This window comes from Cervus canadensis, chromosome 12 (assembly GCF_019320065.1).
Source record: "Cervus canadensis isolate Bull #8, Minnesota chromosome 12, ASM1932006v1, whole genome shotgun sequence".
NCBI lineage: Eukaryota > Metazoa > Chordata > Mammalia > Artiodactyla > Cervidae > Cervus > Cervus canadensis.
Genome location: NC_057397.1, coordinates 12,664,732 through 12,685,278, shown reverse-complemented (window position 1 = coordinate 12,685,278; position 20,547 = coordinate 12,664,732). Strand labels below are relative to the sequence as shown.

At 52.4% G+C, this 20,547-nt stretch overlaps 1 protein-coding gene across 1 annotated transcript; it reads right to left on the bottom strand.

Moving 5' to 3' along the window:
* Positions 1-835: 835 nt before the first annotated feature.
* On the bottom strand, positions 836-19,135 carry FAM83A (family with sequence similarity 83 member A). Its single transcript, XM_043484167.1, has 4 exons — positions 18,215-19,135; positions 9,038-9,205; positions 7,992-8,116; positions 836-2,598 (listed from the first exon to the last, which is right to left on the bottom strand). The coding sequence occupies exons 1-4, from the start codon at positions 18,692-18,694 to the stop codon at positions 2,064-2,066; spliced, it is 1,308 nt and encodes a 435-aa protein (XP_043340102.1). The 5' UTR covers positions 18,695-19,135; the 3' UTR covers positions 836-2,063.
* Positions 19,136-20,547: the final 1,412 nt, after the last annotated feature.

Below are 20,547 nucleotides of genomic sequence, written 5' to 3'. Positions count from 1 at the left end.
AGGGAGGAAAACAATACTCAAGAACCCCTAAGATAACCACAGGGGAAACTGGCTGGTGGAAAGGAATTGGGAGGAGGAGGGCTTGTTCCGACTGCAGGCCCCCTCTCCACCCAGACTGAGCCAGATGCAGGGACAGAGCCCACCTCTGGACCTCTTGGCACCCCGGCAAGCTTTCCCTTCCTGAAGCTTCCTCATCAGGCTCTGAGATTCAGCTTAGCCCTGGTCATTCTAACCTCATCACGGTGGTCAGCAGGATAAAGGCAGCATCAGGACCAGGGCTTAAAAAACCTTCAGGAACCAAAGGGCTTTGTTGTTGTTGAGTTTTCAGGAACTAGGGAGGAAAACGTGAAGTGAGGACAGAAACACTTTTAAGACAAAGCAGAGATGCCTCTGCCTCTGTCAGGAGTGTTGTGTTGCTTTTGTTGTTTAGTCGCTCAGGGGTGTCTGACTCTTTTGCAACCCCATGGACTATCGTCCACCTGGCTCCTCTGTCCATGGGATTTCCCAGGCAAGAATACTGGAGTGGGTTGCCATTTCCTCCTCCGGGGATGCTTCCTGAACCATGAACTGAACCTACGTCTCCTGCATAAGCAGGCAGATTCTTTACCGTCTGAGCCACCAGGGAAGCCTGTCAAGAGTGTTGGACAAATATAAACAGGGCTGGGCTGCAGCGAGATGCCCCCTGCAGAACGCGACTCAGGAGGCCACCAGGAGGAAGGACTGTGCCCCCCTCCCCATGCCACACGTTTCCCGCCCCATCCCGGCCTCTGAGCCAGAGAAGGGCAGCAGGAAGGCATTTGCTGAGATGAACTGGTGGTAGTGGGGGCATGGAAACTGGAAGATGCTTGCGGGGCTTCTACATCTGCTTCTCCTGGACCAAAACAGCTCATCACACCCCTCCTCTCAGCCATAACAGCCTTGTTCCTTAAGTCTTAGGTTAACTGTCATGTGTCTGGGAAGTGTCCCCTGACCCCCAACCCCCCAAACCGGGCTGGCTGGGCCTCCTCTGTGCTCCCTAAACATCCTGTGTTCTTGTTTCTACCCAAGCAGGCCTGTGCCCTCAGGATCTATTACCACCCCAGAAACAAACCGGATGTGCTATGACTCTCAGAATGAAAGAGAGATGGGGCTGGTGAGGGTGCGGCATTCCTGCTTCAGGATGTCAGCAAGCCAGGTGGAGGTGCTGGAACTGGAGGTAGCTGATGCACCTGGTGGCTGCAAGGTCAATGTGGAGTCCTCCCTGCTTGCTCAAGGCTGCCTGAACCACGGCTGCAGGGTCTTCCTCAGATCTGACAACTCAAGCCCCTCGGGATCCAGCGCAGACTCCAGGAACCTCCAGATCAGCCCAAGGCTCTTCAAAGCAAAGAGCTGAGCTGCCACAGGGCCTTGTCCAGCTCCATCCCCTAGATGCCTCGGTTTGCCCCACCCCAGGTGGCCACACTTTGAACCAACCTCACATAATTTCCAGTGGCAGGTTCTGGGCCCCGTCCCTAACTCACCGCCCCAGGGACTCTCTAGTATTAGGTTCTTCCAGGGAGGAGACATTCCCATCCCCTCCCAAAAACATCCAGTATGTCCCCAGACTGTCTCCTGAATCTCTCCCTCCTGAATCCCTGGGGAGTGGGCCACTCCTGGGCACTGGGACACAGGAGGACCTTGGTCACACCCACCCTCTGCCTCAGTGCCTCAGTTTACCCATATGTAAAACTTGGGTTGCCCCAGCCCCTTGTCTCTTTACAGGTTTGGGAAATGTCGATATTAAAGCCCTAGCGGCTCTTTGGAAGAAAGATGCTCTATTTTCATGATTTTGTCCTCTAGCTTTCTGCCCACCACCTCCCTGGAACCTTCTGGAATTGCTGCCTGGGCCATACCAGGGGTTCAGGAAGCAAATCATTTCAGGCCTGGGAACATTCAAACACGGGCAATCGTTTTGTCCAAGTTCCTTTAGTTCAAAGGGAAGCATGTTCAAAGCCACTCAGTATTGAAGTGGGGTCCTTGAGGCCAGAAATATCCAGGAATGCCCAGCCTTGTCGCCAGGGAAGTCAGCTGGCAGAAGGGACTCTTCAGAAATGTGGGGAGGCCTGTAGAAAGGGCCTCCAGGTGTGGGCCACCCTGGGCACCAGGCCCAGGACCTCAAGCTGCAGCCGCGTGGGCCTGTAGGCGTTGAGGTTGCTGTAGAGGGCGGGCGGGCTGTCATGGGGCCTCGGGGAGAAGTGGGCCTGTGGGGTCAGGGCCCCCCAAGGGCTGTGGTGGGGCTGGAACCTGGAGGCAAGCAGTGGGTTTGGGGCCAGGGGGATGCCGGGCCCCGAGGACGTGGACAGACTCCGGGTCTGAGGGTTGCTGCCGGCCGACGGGCTGTTGAAGGGGTTGGAGGACGTGCAGTCACTGGCGGAGCTGCTGCTGTCACTGAGGCGGCCGGACGGGGGCCCGGGGGCTGCTCCGGGCTGCGGGGGTGTGGCCAGCCTGGGCGACCTGAGGCCCATGACGGGCTTGGAGGAGGCGTAGAGGTGGCGGAACTCCTCATCGAACAGCTCCACTGGCTGGCCCGTGAACTTGGAGAGGATGTTCCGGTGCACGTGCCCACAGAGCCAGGTGAAGCTGGAGGGAAAGGAGGGAGAGTGAGGGGGCGACGGGGAGGCCGCGGGCACCCTGCTCCGGAGGAGGACCAGGAGGACGGCAGGTGTGCCCATCACGCCTCCACACTGGCTCCTCCCACCCTGACTGAACCCCCAGTGACCCTTCCCATGTATACCCAAGCTGAAGCTCAGAGACAGCGAGTGTGTGTGTGTGTGTGTGTGTGTGTGTGTGCCTGCGCGCATGTGTGTGAAGTCATTTCAGTCGTGTCTGACTCTTCGCAACCCTATGGGCTGTAGCCTGCCAGGTTCCTCTGTCCATGGAATTCTCCAGGTAAGAACACTGGAGTGGGTTCCCATGCTCTCCTCCAGGGGATCTTCCCGACCCAGCGATCAAACCTGAGTCTCCCACATTGGCAGGTGGATTCTTTACCAGTAGTGCCACCTGGGAAGCCTCAGTGAATGTTTGCACGGAAGTAATTAAGATGCAGAGGGAATCCTAGCCTTGGGTCTCCTGGTGCTCAGATGAGAGTCCCTCAGAAGTCCCCACGGAGGCACAGAGGGGCCGCGTGCTGGCCGAACGCCAGTGTCCCCCCACTGTGCTGCTGGGGGTCACCAGCCTCTGGGGCCGCAGCAGCCCCACCTGTGACATGCACGACATCTACCTCTCCCAAACAAATGGGGGTCTGGACTGCTCCTTGGATGGCAGGGCTGTGGGCTCATGAAACTCGAAAGGGTGTAGCCAGGTTTTCAGGCAAATGGACTGGAAGGGGTGGGAGGGGGAGGGAGAGTCCTATGCTTCTGGGGGATGGGAAGGAGAATACTGTGGGGGTTGGGGTGAGGACAGGACAGGAGAGATGCTACATGGAAGGTTTGCCTGGACCCTGCCGGAGGACACCCTCAAGCAGAGGCCCTGAACTTCCCCCTCATTTACACATTTTATTGAAAACAAAACGCTTAAGGCATTTATGTGTTACTTTTATGATTCCCTAATTTAAACAAATTTATTTCTATCTCTGATTGAAAACTCTCTTCATCACCCCACTCACCCCTAAAGAGACAAGTGATAGCACAAAAGACTGTCAGGTTAGTCTTGACAGTCTAACTATCAAGAGAATCAATAATGCGGACCCAGGTCTGGAGCAGTGGATACAGAATGGTCAGAGGGAGACAGGGTCACTGTGCGGGACAGAAGGGTCTCAGGCTGGGACCAAGGGTCTCAGCCTCCAGGCCCCAACTTGTCTTTCCGCCAAAAGGCAGGTCCAGCTTCTGGAGTCCCCTGCTCTGTGAGGCAGGCGGGGCCCATGCAAGGCTGGGGAAATCCTGGGAAGAACAATAAGGCTTTGTCCAAACCTCACCTCCCGCCCAGGAGCCACCCACACAACCCAGAGAGGCGGGAAGCTAATGCTGGCTCTGGCAGCCAGCTGACAGGGAGGCAGCACACTTGGACAACAGCACTCTTGGCTACACTAGGAAGTCAATTGTGGAGCTTCCCTGGAGGTCCAGTGGTTAAGACTGCGCTTCTACTGCGGGGTTCAATTCCTGGTCTGGGAATTAGGATCCTGCAAGCTGCACAGAGCGGCCAAAAAAAAAAAAGAAAAGAAATCGCCCTGTGTTTTTTGGAATCAGGCTAGATTAGACCAAGCAACTGCGTGCTTTCTCTAACAAAGAAGGTCCAAAGGTGCCCAGGCAACTTTTCAGGCCCCACACACCCTGTGTGCCCTATGCCCCCACCCAGCGCCCATGTCCTTACAGCACCTGAGTGCTGCCTCCTCTCCACACGCACTGTGTGAGGGTGCTCCGCCCTTACACCCCGAAAGTCCATTCACCCTGTGCTCTAGCTTTCACACTTTTTATCACCACCCATGGTAAGAATTTTATTTTTATTGGGTTTTTCTTTTCTGACCCTTAAGTACATAGGGGCTTTCCTGATAGCTCAGTTGGTAAAAAATTTGCCTGCAATGCAGGAGACCTCAGTTCAATTCCTGGGTCGGGAAGATCTCCTGGAGAAGGGATAGGCCACCCACTCCAGTATTCTTGGGCTTCCCTGGTGGCTCAGCTGGTAAAGAATCCACCTGCAATCTGGGAGACCTGGGTTCAATCCCTGGGTTGGGAAGATCCCCTGGAGAAGGGAAAGGCTACTCATTCCAGTATTCTGGCCTGGAGAATTCCATGGACTATATAGCCCATGGACTTGCAACGAGTTGGACACGACTGAGTGACTTTCACTTTCACAAGTGCATAGAATTGATTTGATCATAATCTTTGGCTCAAGACTCATGCCAAAGATCTATTAATGGCATGTTTACACTTACATAGCTTTACTTGGTTATTTTAAATAACCTAAGCACCTATGAACAGGGGAACATGGAAGCCTATGAACAGGGAAGCCTGCTGCAGTCCACAGGGTCACAAAGAGCCAGACACAACTTAGCAACTGAACAACAAGCATCTATGAACCTACCACCCAAAATAAAAAGCTAGCATCTTGACAATGACCTGCATTTAACCACATGGTCCCTTCCAGGAACACGTTTTTCCAGTTTCCCCAAAATAGAAGAAATCATCACCCAGAATCCTGTGTCATAGTTCCCATACTTTCCTTTTGCTATAATAAGAAAAAGTATTATATATTCTCAGAAGTACTGTCAGCCTTCCATATACTCAAGGATGAAAAATATTCAGAAAAAAAAGTCTTCCAGAAAGTTTCAGAAACCAAGACTTGAATTTGCCAGTTGGCAACTATTTACATACAGTTTACACTGTATTGGGTATTTTAAGTAATCAAGACATGAAGTATGCAGGAGAATGTGTGTAAGTTATATGCAAATCGGATACCATCTGATATGAGACACTTGGGTATCCTAGAATTTTGGTATCTGTGGGGATGTTAGAACCAGTCCTCTACAGATGATGAGGAACAATGGTAAATATTTTTATTTTACTTGTTTTTAACATATATGTCATCTTTGGGGGTTTTTTTTCTCTTAAATATTGCTGGTTATTCATGTTATTTCTTATTGCTGTACTTCACTTGTCTTTGTTGTGTGATATTCCACTGGGGGCGCTATCATCCATTCTCTCACTGATAGGCATCTGAGCTGCTTCGATGGTTTTCCTGTTGATCAAGGGAGGAGCACCCTCTCGCACCAGTACTTAAACTTGTCTTCTGATGTCTCACAGATTTTCTATCTAGGAGTGGAATTGCTGGGTAAAACCAGGTGAATATTCAGCTTTAGAGGAAATGCCTCTTTGCAAAGTCTCTGTGCTGATTTGAAAACCCATCGGCGATGTAGAAATTTGTAAGTCCACTATTTGTATGGTCAGTCTTTTTTTTTTTTTTTTTTTTGATTAATAGGTATAAAATGGTAACTCATTCTAGCCTTGATTTGCATTTTCCTGATCACTGATGATGCTGAACATCTTTTCAGGCGTTTCCTCCTGCATGAAACGCCTGCTCTCACCTCTCGCCCACACTTCCATTGTGCTCTTTTTCACGTGTGGTTTGTGGGAGTTCACTGTGATTCTCAACGCTAATCTTGTCAGGGCGTCATGAAAACCTGTTCCCAGTTTGTAATCTGACATTTCGCTTACTTTAAGCTGTCTTTCAGTGAACCAAAGTTCTTAACTGTAGCATAGTCAGATTTAGCAATCTTTTTTAGTCAGTGCTTTTTTGTGTTCTGTTTAACACAGAGGAGTGTCTATGTTAAGACACCTAATGCTTATCCTAAGGTCTAAAAGACATCCATCTCTATATTTTACTAAAAGTATTAAAGTTGTTTTTGACATTTAACTTCTTTTAATCTATTGGGAGGTGATTGTGTGTGTGAGCACGCATGTGTGTGTATGTGTGAAGTAGAATCCAATTTTTCACATGGAGAATTTTTCTCCCGGTTTCACTGGGAGCTGGGTTCCCTACAGTTCTCAGGAATGAATGGCCTGGTGTGTCCTTAAGCCCACTGCCACCCTCCTCCTGAAAGTGAAAGTTGCTCAGTCATGTCCCACTCTTTGAAGCTCCAAGGACTGTAGCTCTCCAGACTCCTCTGTCCATGGAACTCTCCAGGCAAGAATGCCAGAGTGGGTAGCCATTCCCTTCTCCAGCAGATCTTCCTGACCCAGGAATTGAACCGGGATCTCCTGGTTCACATTGCAGGTGGATTCTTTACCAGCTGAGCTACCTGGGAAGCCCTGGTGCCCCCCATATCAAGCCCAGCCTGAGATCCTGGTCAAGGAAGCTGGTGACCCTGGCCCAATCACCCAACCTCTATGTGCCTTAGTCCCCCCATCTGTCAGTCAGAAGAATGATGCCTCCCTCTACGTGTGACAAAGATTAAATCCCTACTAAAGGTCTGATGGAACCTGGCCCAGGACCTGGCTCAATAAAGTGGTTCTGCTTCCTTCTGCCTTTTCCAAGGTCAAAGCCGCCCTTGAATGGTGAGCTCTAAGGGCAGATACACATGAACACAGAGAGGCCTGATTGTCCTTGTGGAAAATAAGAGAAGGCCTCCCCTCTCCTTCATCTTCTCTTTCAGAATTTCTTTCTCTGTCCTTTTCAAACATAAGGGAATCTTTTTAATAGCTAAATAAGGGCTTCCCTGGTGGTTCAGGTGGTAAACAATCAGCCTGCAATGCGGAAGACCTGGGTTAGGAAGATCGTCTGGAGAAGGGAACGGCAACCCATTCCAGTATTCTGGCCTGGAGAATTCCATGGACAGAGAAGCCTGGCAGGCTACAGTCCATGGGGCTGCAAAGAGTTGGACACAACGAGTGACTTTTACTTTCACTTTCAAGGCACTTGCCAGTTGTACTACCAGTTCCTCCGAGATGGGGACAGGGGAGGTAACTGCTTAGTGGTGGAGGGGGCCGTGGATATGCCCTCGCCACATCTACGGATGCCACTGTGACAGAAGATGGACATACTTTAGGCCAAAGGAATTTGGGAAGCAGGTGCAGGAAGGACTTTCTGACCTCCCCCTTGTCCCTGAAGCTGGTCACACTTTAAGTGGATGCGTTATCTGGCATATGAATTAATATCTCTATACACTGTCTATATTAAAATAATGAAACATTTTGAAAGTAAAATAGGGCCGGCCCCCAAAAGCAACAAAGCAAATTGCACGGCTTTAGAATCACACCTGAGAACTCTGAGAAAGGAAATGAGGAAACGTCCTATTGCAATGTAAAGGGAAACCAAGGCACTTGGAAGTGTCTCCCTACCCGGAATTCCTCCCAGGAAGGACCCAGATTTCCCTGTTTCTCCCAGGCAGGTTCTGTCTCCAGCCTCATGTAGGTGATGAGTCCCCAGTTCCCCCGGGAGCTGCTGGTGGGGGCGTGGGCCTGAGCAGTTGGGGCTGCTTTGCACCAAGCTCAGCCTTGGCCTCCTCGAAGCCCCAACAGGAGGTGGAACCCAGCGCTCACCTGTACGATCCGCACAGGACGTATCTCCAGTCCGAGATGATGAACTTCTCCCGGATTTGGCCGGAGAACTTCCTGCCTGACTTGGCACAGTACACCTCTCCTTCCACGCTCCGGATGGAGATGTTCTGTTGGAAGGGAAGTCGAGGTGTCCTTACTGTGTATTTATGGACACACACCTGTCTAGAAAATGTCTGGAAGGTTGCTCAGCAAGAGCAAATGGGTTATCGCTAGTTGGTGGGATTATGGGCCATTTTTATGCTCTCCTTGGCTGAATCTTCTAAATTTTCTTCCATATCCTGACATTATTTGAGTAATGAAGAAGAAAAGAAAGGGGAGATGGTAGAATTCAAACAAAGCAGAAAACAGGGGTGACAGGATGCTCTTCCAGTTCAGGCCCTAAGCACAGCCCTCGGAATCCTCCCGCCCTCTCTCCCCCATCACTGTGTCTCAGGGGCTGTGTGTCCCTTATGGCGCAGCTGCACAGCTTTTGGGCAGGACAGGGTTGAGGTCCTCTGAATCCAAGTCCAGGGGTGTGAGTTCAGCTGCTTCTGATGGGGAAAGCGATCCCATCATGGGTTTATGGTACCCTTCATTAGTAGGGCTTCCCTGATAGCTCAGTTGGTAAAGAATCTGCCTGCAAAGCAAGAGACCCCAGTTCAACTCCTGGGTCAGGAAGATCCACTGGAGAAGGGATAGGCTATCCACTCTAGTATTCCTGGGCTTCCTTTGTGATTCAGGTGGTAAAGAATATGCCCGCAAGGCAGGAGACCTGGGTTTGAACCCTGGGTTGGGAAGATCCCCTGGAGAAGGAAAAGGCTACCCACTCCAGTATTCTGGCCTGGAGAATTCCATGGACTGTATAGTCCATGGGGTCACAGAGTAGGACACGTCTGGGCCCCACTTTCACACTGCGAGGAAGGGCCATCTGACCTGGACTTTGAGCAAGAAGTAAATGTTTACTATAGTGAGATGGGGGCATGTGTTACCACAGCATAACTTATCCTATCCTCACACAAAGTACCTTTCACACCATCACGGGGCCCTACCTTGAGGTGAGTGTCAGAGATCTGGGCTTTGTCACACATCTCCTGGAAGAGCTTCACGCCTCCCTGGTCCAGGAGCACACAGACGAACACCCCGCGCTTGTTGGCCGCCTCTAGGATGTCACAGAAGATCTCCACGTCCGTGAACACGTCCATCAGGATGGCCAGGACCTGGGCCAGGGCAGAGGGGTCGGACACCAGAAGGTCAGGGCCAGGTGCTAGCTGGTTTCAGCCTAACTCCTCAGTCCCCGCGGGCCTGGGAGAGCTGGTCCCGTGAGTGCTGCGCTGGAGGTGGTGGGGGATGACAGGGCAGGACTATGGACTCACGCAGAGCTGCGGCGGGGCCCTACCCCTCATCTCCAGCCCCTCCTCATATCCTCTGGCCTCTCTTCCCACTGCTGGAGTGGAAAGTGCAGAGGAGAAAGGAGAGAAAATCAAAAAGAGGAGGCAGAGAGGCGGAGATGAGACCAGGCGAGGTGCTGTGGCAGAATCACAGGAGAGGGACAGATTTACAATTACGGGTTCTCAGCTGTTTGGAGCTCGAAGGCACTGTATGGCCACTGGCTTTCAAATGATTTTAAGTCTCAAACCAGACCCTTGTGGAGACCCCAGGAAGTATAAACTAGACTGGATACTGAGCTGCCCCAGTGGATGGAGAAGGGAGTCGTGCTCGACCAGCAGGTACTGCGTCCGGCAGAGCAGAAACTCGGGGGGTGAGGGGTCTAGATATCCAGTCACAGGGAGAGAAGTACGTGTTCCTGCCAGGCACCCATTCATCCACCTTGTGCCAACAGCACCCCAAGCTCATTTTATCTTATTTTTGACCACGCCGCAAGGCTTATGAGATCTTAGTTCCCCAGCCAAGCATTGACAAGTAGATTATTCAGCAGCCATTAAAATGATCATTTATAATGGTTACATAGAGACCATAAGGAATAGTGAAATGTTTAAGCAAAACTTGCTGTTTAGTATAATGCTCACCAAATATGTATTAACAATTAACTAAGTGAAAAAGGAAAACAAAGGACAGAATGCTAGCATGTCTACTACGGTTGCCAGGGAGGGAAGGCGGTGTATACGTAGACAAGTGCAAAACCAAAATGGCAGTCGTATTTGGCTGGGGGACTATGGTGATTTTTTTCTTCAATGTCCCCTGTAATAATAATGTTCTGCCACTTTTCTAATAATTACAATACATTTTTTTCGGACCATAAACACCTGGAAGTAGCAAGAACAAGAAGAGTGTCACAGAGAGAGGTGAAGGAGTTGGCTGGCACCTACATGGAGCTGACTTGCTGCTCAGTTGCTCTGGGTGTCTGGACAGTGGAGGGGACCGCTGAGAAATTGTTCACCCTGGGTTATAGGTCACTAGAGATGTTTAGAACTATGGCTCTATTAACACACAGTTAAGTACATGTGTGTGTGTTAGTAGCTCAGTCATATCCGACTCTTTGTGACCCCATGGATGGTAGCCCACCAGGTTCCTCTGTCCATGGGATTCTCCAGGCAAGAATACTGGAGTGGGTTGCCATGCCATCCTCCAGGGGATCCTCCCAAGCCAGGGATCGAACCGGGGTGTCCCTGGGCAGATTCTCTACCGTCTGAGCCGCCAGAGAAGCAAACAGTTAAGTACATGTACACATTAAAGCTTATGGCACCAATAACTCTGAGGACCTCTCTCCTGAAAAACAAATGCCTCCTCCTCCAAAGTATTGGCAAAAGAGACAATTCTCTCCCCTTAGGAGGTCAGTAAATCCTCCCAGCTGTGTCCCAGTGAGTCCCTGTTTCCCAGAGCCAGGCTGGTAAGTGGGTGACTAATGGACAGAGGAGTGTTTTTTGTTGGGTTTACAAAAAGCCCAGCATCCTAATGTAAGGGATGCTTGAAAGGACAGGCTTATGAGTATCCAGGTTCATTTTGTTTGCCTCCTGTTGGCACTGTCACCCAGCTGGATTAATTCAAGGTCAATAACCTCTTCCAGGGGCTCCCCAGGTGACATTAGTTAAAGAACCTGCCTGCCAGTGCAGGAGACACGAGACTCAGGTTCAATCCCTGGGTCAGTAAGATCTCCCGGAGGAGGGCATGGCAACCCACTCTAGTATTCTTGCCTGGAGAATCCCCATGGACAGAGGAGCCTGGCGGGCTACAGGCGATGGCCTGGCAAAGAGGTGACCAGCACACAGGCATGCAGCTTCTTCCATCCCCTGTGTGAGAGTCCCCCCTCACAGGGCCTGGTGAGCCGAATGATGAAATCCCAAAAGGTGCGTCTACATTTTAACTGCCAAAACCATGGCTGGGACCTCATTTGGAAAAAAAAGTCTTTGCAGATGCAATTAAGACTCTCAAGCTGAGATCATCCTGGACGTTCTGTGCATGTGTGCTAAGTTGCTTCAGTCATGTCTGACTCTTTGAGACCCTGTGGACTGTGGCCCACCAGGCTCTTCTGTCCATGGGATTCTCCAGGCAAGAATATTGGAATGGTTTCCAATTCCTTCTCCAGGGGATCTTACTGACCCAGGGGTCGAACCTGCATCTCTTACATCTTTTGCATTGGCAGGTGGGTTCTTCACCACTATACCACCTGGGAATCTTCTGAGGGCCAATCAGATGGACCAGCATGGAGGCATGGGGCTGGCTGAGAAGGAGAAGGAGGTACTTCCCGTGCTAAGGAAGGAAGTCGGCCTGGGAGCACAGCCTGGCAGGACAGCTCTGGAAATCTGGAGCCTCAGAGAGATGGAGGGACCCAGTCAGGGGCTGCGGGTCTGCTGGGGCAGTGCCTACAAGCAGCATTCATCCTGCGTAGACCTCGAATCGTGGCTGAGGACCCTCCACTACCAGCCAGGCAGATGTGAGTTTCTCATGGGCTGGAAATCCCGCTGCTGTGGGGAAGGCAGGAGGCGGGAGGGGAGAGGCGATCTGGGTCCCGGTGGGCCCAGTTGCTGGAGGCACTCACCACCCCACGCCCCACTTTGTCATTTGATCGCTACTCTTCCCTCTTTCTCTCATAGGTGCTGATGCTCCCTTAAAAAACAAAACATAATTTTCACTCTTTATTTATTTATGCCTCGCGGCAGGCGGGATCTTAGTTCCCTGACCAGGGATTGGACCCGTGCCCCCTGCAGTGGAAGCGTGGAGTCCTGGAGTCCCTGATGCTCCCTTTTTGTGTTTGCTTTTGGTTGATGTGTAATAACCGCAGCAACGATTTCCTGAGCACCTACTCTCAGCCGTACGTTTGTTTCCCGTGACCTTCACAACACCATGACCCTGGCTTCCCTGGTGAAGAACAGGGGTGCAGAGATGTTAAGTAACTTGCCAAAAGCCTCAGGGCTGCAAGGCTGGAGATGCCCTAGATCCCAACCCAGAGCCACCCTCCCAGCCAGTCTACTGTGGGCTAAGAGAAGGACTCATCTCTGTTTACATCAGGTGCAGTCTGTCCCTTCCCTGCTTGTGGGTTAGGGATGGGTAGGGAAGGAGAGTCAAGCCTGGGAGGGTTGGGGGACCCCAGAGAGCAGAGCTCAAAGAGAATGTGGGCAGACAGGGCCCAGGTGGACCCTCACCATCCCCCATCTGCTGACCACAGGGTGAGGGGCCAAGACCCCTTAGAAAGGCAGCTGCGAGAGGCCCATCCGCTCCAATCACGTGCCCCCCGCTGGTGTCACCTCTGCTGTGCCTCGTGCTTCTTGCCCTCCACGCCCTTCTGCAGCAGTGACAATACACCAGCGCTGAGCCCCAGCACCCAGAGCGGAAGAGGGACTTACTCTAGGGAACCCCCGTGCGAAGGGAGACCGGCCAATCGCAGATCCCAGGAGGATGGTGGGGGCGAGGGGTGGGCAAGAAGCACTTCCACTGGCCTTTGGAGGCCACCCCACCCCATCCTGGTGAGACTGGGCTCTGATGCCAGTGGAGGCGCCCTGTTGCCCGTGACCTCCGCAGGCCTGGGGGGCTGGACCCCTCTCTCCCAGGTCTGCCCCTCCCTCAGTGGCCCCTGTCAGAGGAACAACCAGAGAGCTCGCCATGGGGACCCTGGTGGTGCTCAAGGCCCTGGAGTCCTGGTTACTAGGTGTGGGGCGGGGGGCACGCTCAGCTTCCTGGGTGCGTGGTGGGGTGGGGGCAGGTTTCCTGCTGGGTCCCATCCCTGGTCCTTGTTCTCTGTTCAGCTGCTCTCAGGGCAGGGGCTCGGCCTGGAAAGGTGGTCCTTGACACCTAGGGGTGGGGCATGGAGCTTCTTTGGAACCGGCTTATAGCTGCCCCTTGCTTCTCTGCATTGCCCCTCTCCCCCACCACCTCCCCAGGGAACTGGGTGGAGTTTTCTTTCTGCAAGGAAAGGGAGAGGAAGAGGAATCCGGCAGGGCTGGGGGGCTTGTCTGTTCAGGGTCTCCAACACTTTGGCCTCAGGACCCCTTTACACTCTTAAAAATTACTAAGGCTTCCAAACAGCTTTGTTTATGTGGATTATAACTATTGATATTTGTCATATTAAAAACAAACTGAGAAAATGTTTAATGTTTATTAAACATTATTTTAAAACAACTAATATTTGTTACTTAAAGCAAGATTAAACTCATCACATGCTAACATGAATAACAATTTTAAGGCAAAAATAACTATACTTTCAAAGCAACAGCAGCACAATGGAGTGAACAGAATGGCATTATTTTTCAGTTTTGCAAATCGCCGTGGTGTCTGGCTTAACAGGAGACAGCTGGTTCTCATATGGCTCCTGTACAATCTGCTGTGATGTGTTGTTTGCGGGGAAACGTATAAAGATAGTCCAACCTCACACAAATGAGTGGTTAGAAAGGGCAGTACCTCACAGACCCACTGGAGGGGTCTTGGAACCTTTGGGGATCCTGGACCACACTTGGAGGATGGCTTATTCATGTTTTTTGTTTTCTGTATTTTGTGGTACTTTGACATCCCAGGGTTAGTTTATTATTAGAGATGGCAAACACCTTGCCTAGGAGCAGCCTCTGAGACACTAAAAGCAATCCAGACCCATGTCCCAAGCCTTCGTTATCTAACTCTCCAGCATCCTGACAATATTTCCCTTCCCACCCTAAATCACCCCAGTGCCAAATACAGGACAACCAGGGACCGTCTGTGGAATTATTCAAACGAACCAATTCTCAACAATTTACCTCGCCCGCCCTGCCTTCCCTGCAAAACCACAGTAAAGACTTATGCCCATGCATTCCCTGGCTCCTCCGCCGCTGCCCCCCTGCCCAGACCCTGGTGCTCCCCACGTGGCCCTGAGTGGTGTGCGGTGCCTCCTTCTTCTGCTGCTAAGTCACTTCAGTCGTGTCCGACCCTGTGCGACCCCATAGACGGCAGCCCACCAGGCTCCCCCGTCCCTGGGATTCTCAAGGCAAGAACACTGGAGTGGGTTGCCATTTCCTTCTCCAATGTGTAAAAGTGAAAGTGAAGTCGCTCAGTCGTGTCCGACTCCTAGCGACCCCATGGACTGCAGCCTACCAGGCTCCTCCGTCCATGGGATTTTCCAGGCAAGAGTACTGGAGTGGGGTGCCATCGCCTTCTCCTGCTTCTAGGGAACTACAAGTAAAGCCCTCTTCCTTCCTGATAGTCCTTTCCAGGTCTCCCTGCCTCCAGGGCATCCAGCCCTCTCCCTCCTCTTGACCTCTGCCCTCGACCCGCCCTAGGCCTGGAGTTCCTTTCCCTCCCTTCTCTGCTCAGCAAACTCTTACTCAGCCTCTGAGACTCAACTCACAGGTCACCTCTTCCCTGCCTTAGTCATGCTCCCCTCTGCTCCCAGGCACAGAGGGTTGTTCAAGCCCAGTGTCCCCTCCACTGCCCTAAGGGCAGGTGGCTGGGAGGAGGGATGCCTCTTGTTGGGTGCAGGGCCTGGCCCATGTAGACTTCATGGAATAGAGGGATGAAAGCAGAACAGGAAACAGGGAGAACTCCTGCTCCATAGGGAATGTAAACTGCTCTGGGAAACACCCCGCAGGCTGGCTCTGTTCATCCCTCTCTGTTCTCTTCTGGGGGGGCTGAAGCCGTAGGACAGGGGGAACACAAACCTGTCCCCACCCTCCTCCTCTGTGTGGGCGCTGCTTCCCATGGACCGCTTGTGACTGGGGATCCAGCCTCCCTGGCATCCCTGTGGGAACAGGTCAGTGGTCACTCCAGAGCCGTGTGTGTGTGTGTGTGTGTGTGTGTGTGTGGTGTGTGGGAATGATGTCACAAACTGCCTGCCGGAGCCTGACAGCTAACAAAATGGGTGAAGGTCATCAGGGCCTTCCTTGACTTTGTTGTAGTTTAGTTGCTAAGTTGTGTCTGACTCTCTTGCAACCCCCTGGTCTGTATGGCCTGTCAGGCTCCTCTGTCCATGGGACATGCTTTTGAGCAAAGTCTGGGAGATCGTGGAGGACAGAGGAGCCTGGTGTGCTGCAGTCCGTGGGGTCACAAAGAGTCAGACACGACTGAGCAACTAAACAACAACGAGAACAACGTCAGGGCCTGGGACGAGAGGGACTGGTGAAGAGGGCGGTGAAGGTGACCCACCCAAGGGGTGGCCTCAACTCAGCACCCACAGAGCCAGTCTTCTGACTTGCTAAGAGGAGCTGGGAATTCTTACTGTTGAGTGGAATCTTCTGATTTTTAAATGTTGTCCTAAATTTGTAACATGCTGTGTGGACAGAGCAAAGGACAGCTGCAAGCCTCCAGTTCACAGAGGTGAAGAGAGAGAAGCCTCCCTGGGTGGGGCTGGGGGAGGAGAAGGATTTGGCAGGGTGGGGGGGCGGTGGGGGAACAGCGTTTCACAAGCCCTCACCTGGCTGCTTTCCAGGAGCCTCACTCCCCCTTTAAGCTGCAGCTGTGGTTGAGAATTTCGCCACCACCCCTGGTCCCTGCCCCTCGGGAGAGCTCTGAACTTCAGCACAGAGAGGCCAGAGGTCTTCTTAGGAACAGGCCCTGGGAGCTGGAAAGGACCCTAGTCCAGTGTGGAATCTGGGGCCTGGGGAGGCCCAGGGACTTGCCCTGGGTCGTGCGGCCCACCCCAGGCAGTGCGGGCGCTCCTGACTGCCTGCCTGAGCCCATCGGCAAAACATCAGCAAAACGTGAAATATTGCTCTGAAGTAGCCCAGCAACGTCAAAGTTGATGCTCCACAACTTGTTACCTTCTATTTTGTTCTTCAGAATTCTACTCCCTCTCTTCTTTTAAGCACAGCTTCCCCAATGCTGGTGGCTTCTTCTGGAGCCATAAGGTTTCACACAGGGACCTTGGTCCAGTGGCTAAGGCTCTGCACTCCCAGAGCAGAGGCCTCAGTTTCGTTCGCTGGTTGGGGAACTAGATCCCACATGCTGCAACTACGATCAAAGATCCCATGTGCTGCAACTAAGATCAAAGATCCCATGTGCTACAACTAAGACATGGTGCAGCCAAATACATAAAGATTTAAAAAAAAAAAAAAGGATTTCACACAGTATTGGACTTGGGAGGGGAGTCCATCATGAGAGTAGGATCTTAGCAGAAAAGGAGCTTAAATATCAATTTGTTCTTTTTCGAGTTCTTTTAAATATAACAGAATTAATGCTTTGGTGGCTCAGATGGTAAAGAATCCGCCTGTGATGCAGGAGACCCAGGGTTGATCCCCAGGTTGGGAAGATCCCCTGGAGAAGGAAATGGCTACCCATTCCAGTATTCTTGCCTGGAGAATCCCCATGGACAGAGGAGCCTGGTGGGTTATAGTCCATGGGGTCACAAAGAACTGGACACGACTGAGGGACTAACACGCACACACATACATGTAAAATAAATAATTTGAGTGGTGAGACAGGGAGACCCTTTACAGATAACAATGTCTTCTCCTGGGAGGCCATTCTCACCCCTGCCCCTCTGCAGTTTTGGGAGGAGAGGGGGCACCCATACCCCTCTGCTGAGTAGTCACTTTGTGCACATGGGTAGAACGACCCCCTCCCTCATTCCTGGGCCAACAGGGGGCAGCCCCTGTGGATCCACAGCTCCAGGAGCAACAGGGGAACTCCTGACCAAGTGCCAGTCTCCGTGCCTTAAATTCTGCCAGCTAAGCTCTGGTCTTGAAGGATTTTTCTTCCTCTAAAGTCACCTATAGGGACTTCCCTGGTGGTTCAGTGGTTAAGACTCTGCACTTTCATTGCAAGGGATGTAGGTTTGATCCCTGGTCAGGGAACTAAGATCCCACATGCCATGTGGTCAAAAAATAAAAAAAAATAAAAAAATAAAAAACTTAAAGTCACGTATAAAAAGGTAAACGCTCTGGAGAGGGAGAAATCTTTTCTGCTGCTTCCTCTGTCCTCTGCCGACCACCGGCTGGATTCAAGCACTGTGCTGAATTTGTGGACTGACAGGTCCAGACGAGTCCCAGAGGAAACAGGACAGGTTTGCGTCCCAGTGGAGCAGCCCCTTCATTCAGAAGCACAGACGCGAGGCTCCTCGCCTAGCCTGGGGAACTCAGGAAAGTCTGCCTGAGAAGGGGGCTTCAGTCCCCTTTGGTCTTGAGAAGGAGTAGGTGTTAGAGGAGATGCCAGGAAGGTGAGGGGGCTCCAGGCAGAAGGAACAGTATGTGCAGAGGCCTCAAGACAGAGCCTGGTGGGTTTGAAAATCTCCAGGTCACCCAGGATTGAGTGGCAGAACGGGGAGAGGAACTGGAGGGGTTGTGAGCTGCGTTGCGGAGTCAGCTCTTCCCAGTGGGGGAAGTGGGAGCCTCTAAAGGCTCCAAGCAGTAAAGGGGACAAGTTCAGTTTGAAGTATAGAAAAATTGTCTACAGGGACTTCCCTGGCTGTCCAATGGTTAAGACTGTGCTTCCACCACAGGCAGCACAGGTTCAAGCCCTGGTCGGGGAACTAAGATTCCACAGGTCATGTGGCATGGCCAAAATGTAAAAAGTGTTTAGAGCAGCTTGGAGACTAGGTGGTCGGGGATCGAGATGGGAGAGGAGGGTCAGAAGGGAAGCTATTGTAGGAGTTCCAGTGATGCGTGGCCAGGAAACCCAGATGGTGACAAGGGGGAATTTGGAAGTCAGTGATCTAGGGCCAGGCAGAGAGAAACATCCCTGGTTCCACCCTACGCTCCAGTCATCTGGACTGCATGTCTTAGAGCAGGAGGCACCCCTTTCTCCTTTCCTCCAACCCCCCACTCCCACTCCCACCCCTGTGGCCAAGGAGGCGCGGGCTCCGCCATCGCTACCTGGCTGGTCCGGGTGATACAGCGGCGGATGAGGTCCCTGATGTTGCTGTGCTTGTCTGTCTGGAAGTACACGGTGGCGCTGGACTTCTCCTTCAGGTAGGGCTTCTCGGCGGAGGCCCAGGTGTGCAGCAGGGCCGACTCGCTGCCCTCTGAGGCCACGGGGAAGTAGGTACCTGATTGCAGGGAGCAGGAGTCGAGCCCCTTGGAGCCTGCCTCGGCCGCCCCTGGGGGCTCCGGGGCACAGGGGGGCTCCTTGGCCTGGGCCTGGATGTACTGGGCCTCCACGGAGGACAGGAAGTCCACCTCGCCTTCCTGGCTGAGCGCCTGCCAGTAAGCCTCGGGACCCCCATCCAAGAGGGCGTCTGTGGCCAGCCGGGCGCTCTCGTTGTCGCTGAAGTCAGCCCTGGCTGGCCGGACCCACTGGCTCTTGACATCTTCCAGGCGTTTCTGGATCTTGCCCACATGTCTTGCCCGGCTCATGCTGCCCTGATCCTGAGTTGTGGTGGGGGGCGGGGAGGTGGGGAGCGGCTGGCTCCTGAACCCTTCCTGATGTCAGGGCCACCCTGCCCAAGAGGAGCGGGACTCCTGGCACCTCTGGAAAGCACCCGTTCCTGGCACTGCTGTGCAGCCTGCTGCCAGGTAGCTGCTCCGAGGAGGTGGTTTACTGCTGTCCGGAGCAATGCCTCACAGGGCTCATCACCCACCGCCAGGGGTTGGCTTATCTCTGAGCAACGCCCGCCCTGCCCGCCGGCCAGGAGGGCCGGCTCCTTCATGCCTGGGCACACTCAGCCCTGGGAGACTTCCTCTCCTCCCAGCAGTCACGGTGAGCCAGCTTTCCAGCTTGTTGTGCAATTCTCCCCGAGCTCCTCAGGCCCCACTTACAAAGCCAGCAGGCTCTCCCAGCTCCGGCGTCACCCTGGTGCCTTGGGAACCCTCCTGAGCTCTTCAGTACAGATGTCGATTAGTTCAAAGACAACAGTTTTCCTGCCAAGTTCCTGTGATCCTGCGTCCATCCGGTCCCTGTGTGAGAAGGGAAACTGGATGCTTGCCAGGCAGAACTGTCTGCCTGGTGTTCCTCCTTTCTCTCGGTGACTCCCCAAGTTCCCAGACCTCCCCATCCCCTGGAAAAGCCTTCTCTCCCATCTCTCTTTCCTTCTTGTGTTTGCCATGGTGGTGCTTGAGCAGAACTGCCTGAGAGGTACCAGTCCTGGGGCCAGCAGTAGGCTGTTGGAAGTGTCTGCTTGGAATACTGTCTTGAGAATCTTCAGTCATGTCAGAGCCACGGACCGATGGGATTGGTTGTTCTCAGTGCTGGAGGGGCAGGTGGCCACAGGTGTGTTTTAAGTAGATGAACCCCTAAGGGGGAAGCCACATTTTCTTTCCAGATCAGGGAATCATCAATTCCATGTCAATGGATTGCAAAACCTAGAGTCCTGGTGTTACCAAATCAGGTCTCGCTGCTCGACACTCAAAAATCAGTTCTCCAGATAGAGACAAACGTTGGTAAAAAGGAAAAGCTGCCTTTAATCAGAATTCTGGTAATTTGGGGAGATGGTGGATGCAGGGTCCCTGTAAAACCACCTCCTGAGATTCTGCTCAGCCATGAGATTTTTAAGGAGAAAAAGGGATGTAGTCTCAGTTACTGTCTGAGATAAGGACTCAGGTTCATCACTGTCCCCCACTGCATGCAGGCTTGTTGACCTCTTGTGATCGTTCTTAAGATGCAATCTTGTTCACACAGCTTGTTCATGAGATGACTGAAGGGGAAGTTAGGGAAGAAATCTGATCATCTGTTAATTACTTATTCTTATTTAATTTCTACTTCTTTGATCTATGGAAAGACCCAACAGATTAGGCAAGGTATTCTGTGATCAAAAGATCTGAAAGGTGTGCTAGGGCCAGAAGATGAGTAGAGCGTGGGGGTGTCTCTTTAAGGTTAGTGACAAGACAAAGGGGTACCTCCTGCAGGGAGCTCTTTCCTGCCAAAAAATCTGTTTACATGACTGTCTTTGAATGGGGTCTTTCAGAAACAGACTCTGAGGCTAGGATTCCAGTACAAGTGATCCCAAGGGACACTTATGGGGGGCAGAGGAGTGAGACAGAAAGGGGAGGGGAGCTGCTGCAGGTGTGTTAAGGAGCAGGTCACCGTCGTGGACATCTGGGGTTTATGAACATCTGTGGGAACACCTGAGCTTCGCAGGTGGTGCTACTGACAAAGAACCCTCCTGCCAGTGCTAGGAACGTAGGAGACGAGGTTTGATCCCCAGGTTGGGAAGATGCCCTGGAGGAGGGCATGGAAACCTGCTGCAGTATTCTTGCCTGGAGAATCCTCA

Excerpts from the sequence above, each read along its gene's own strand:
- FAM83A (XM_043484167.1), bottom strand. The coding sequence starts at position 18,694 with ATGAGCCGGGCAAGACATGTGGGCAAGATCCAGAAACGCCTGGAAGAT. Across the intron at positions 9,206-18,214 it reads GTATCACCCGGACCAGCCAG|GTCCTGGCCATCCTGATGGA; the intron begins GTAGCGATGGCG and ends GCCCTGGCCCAG. Across the intron at positions 8,117-9,037 it reads TCTCTGACACTCACCTCAAG|AACATCTCCATCCGGAGCGT; the intron begins GTAGGGCCCCGT and ends CCCTTCCAACAG.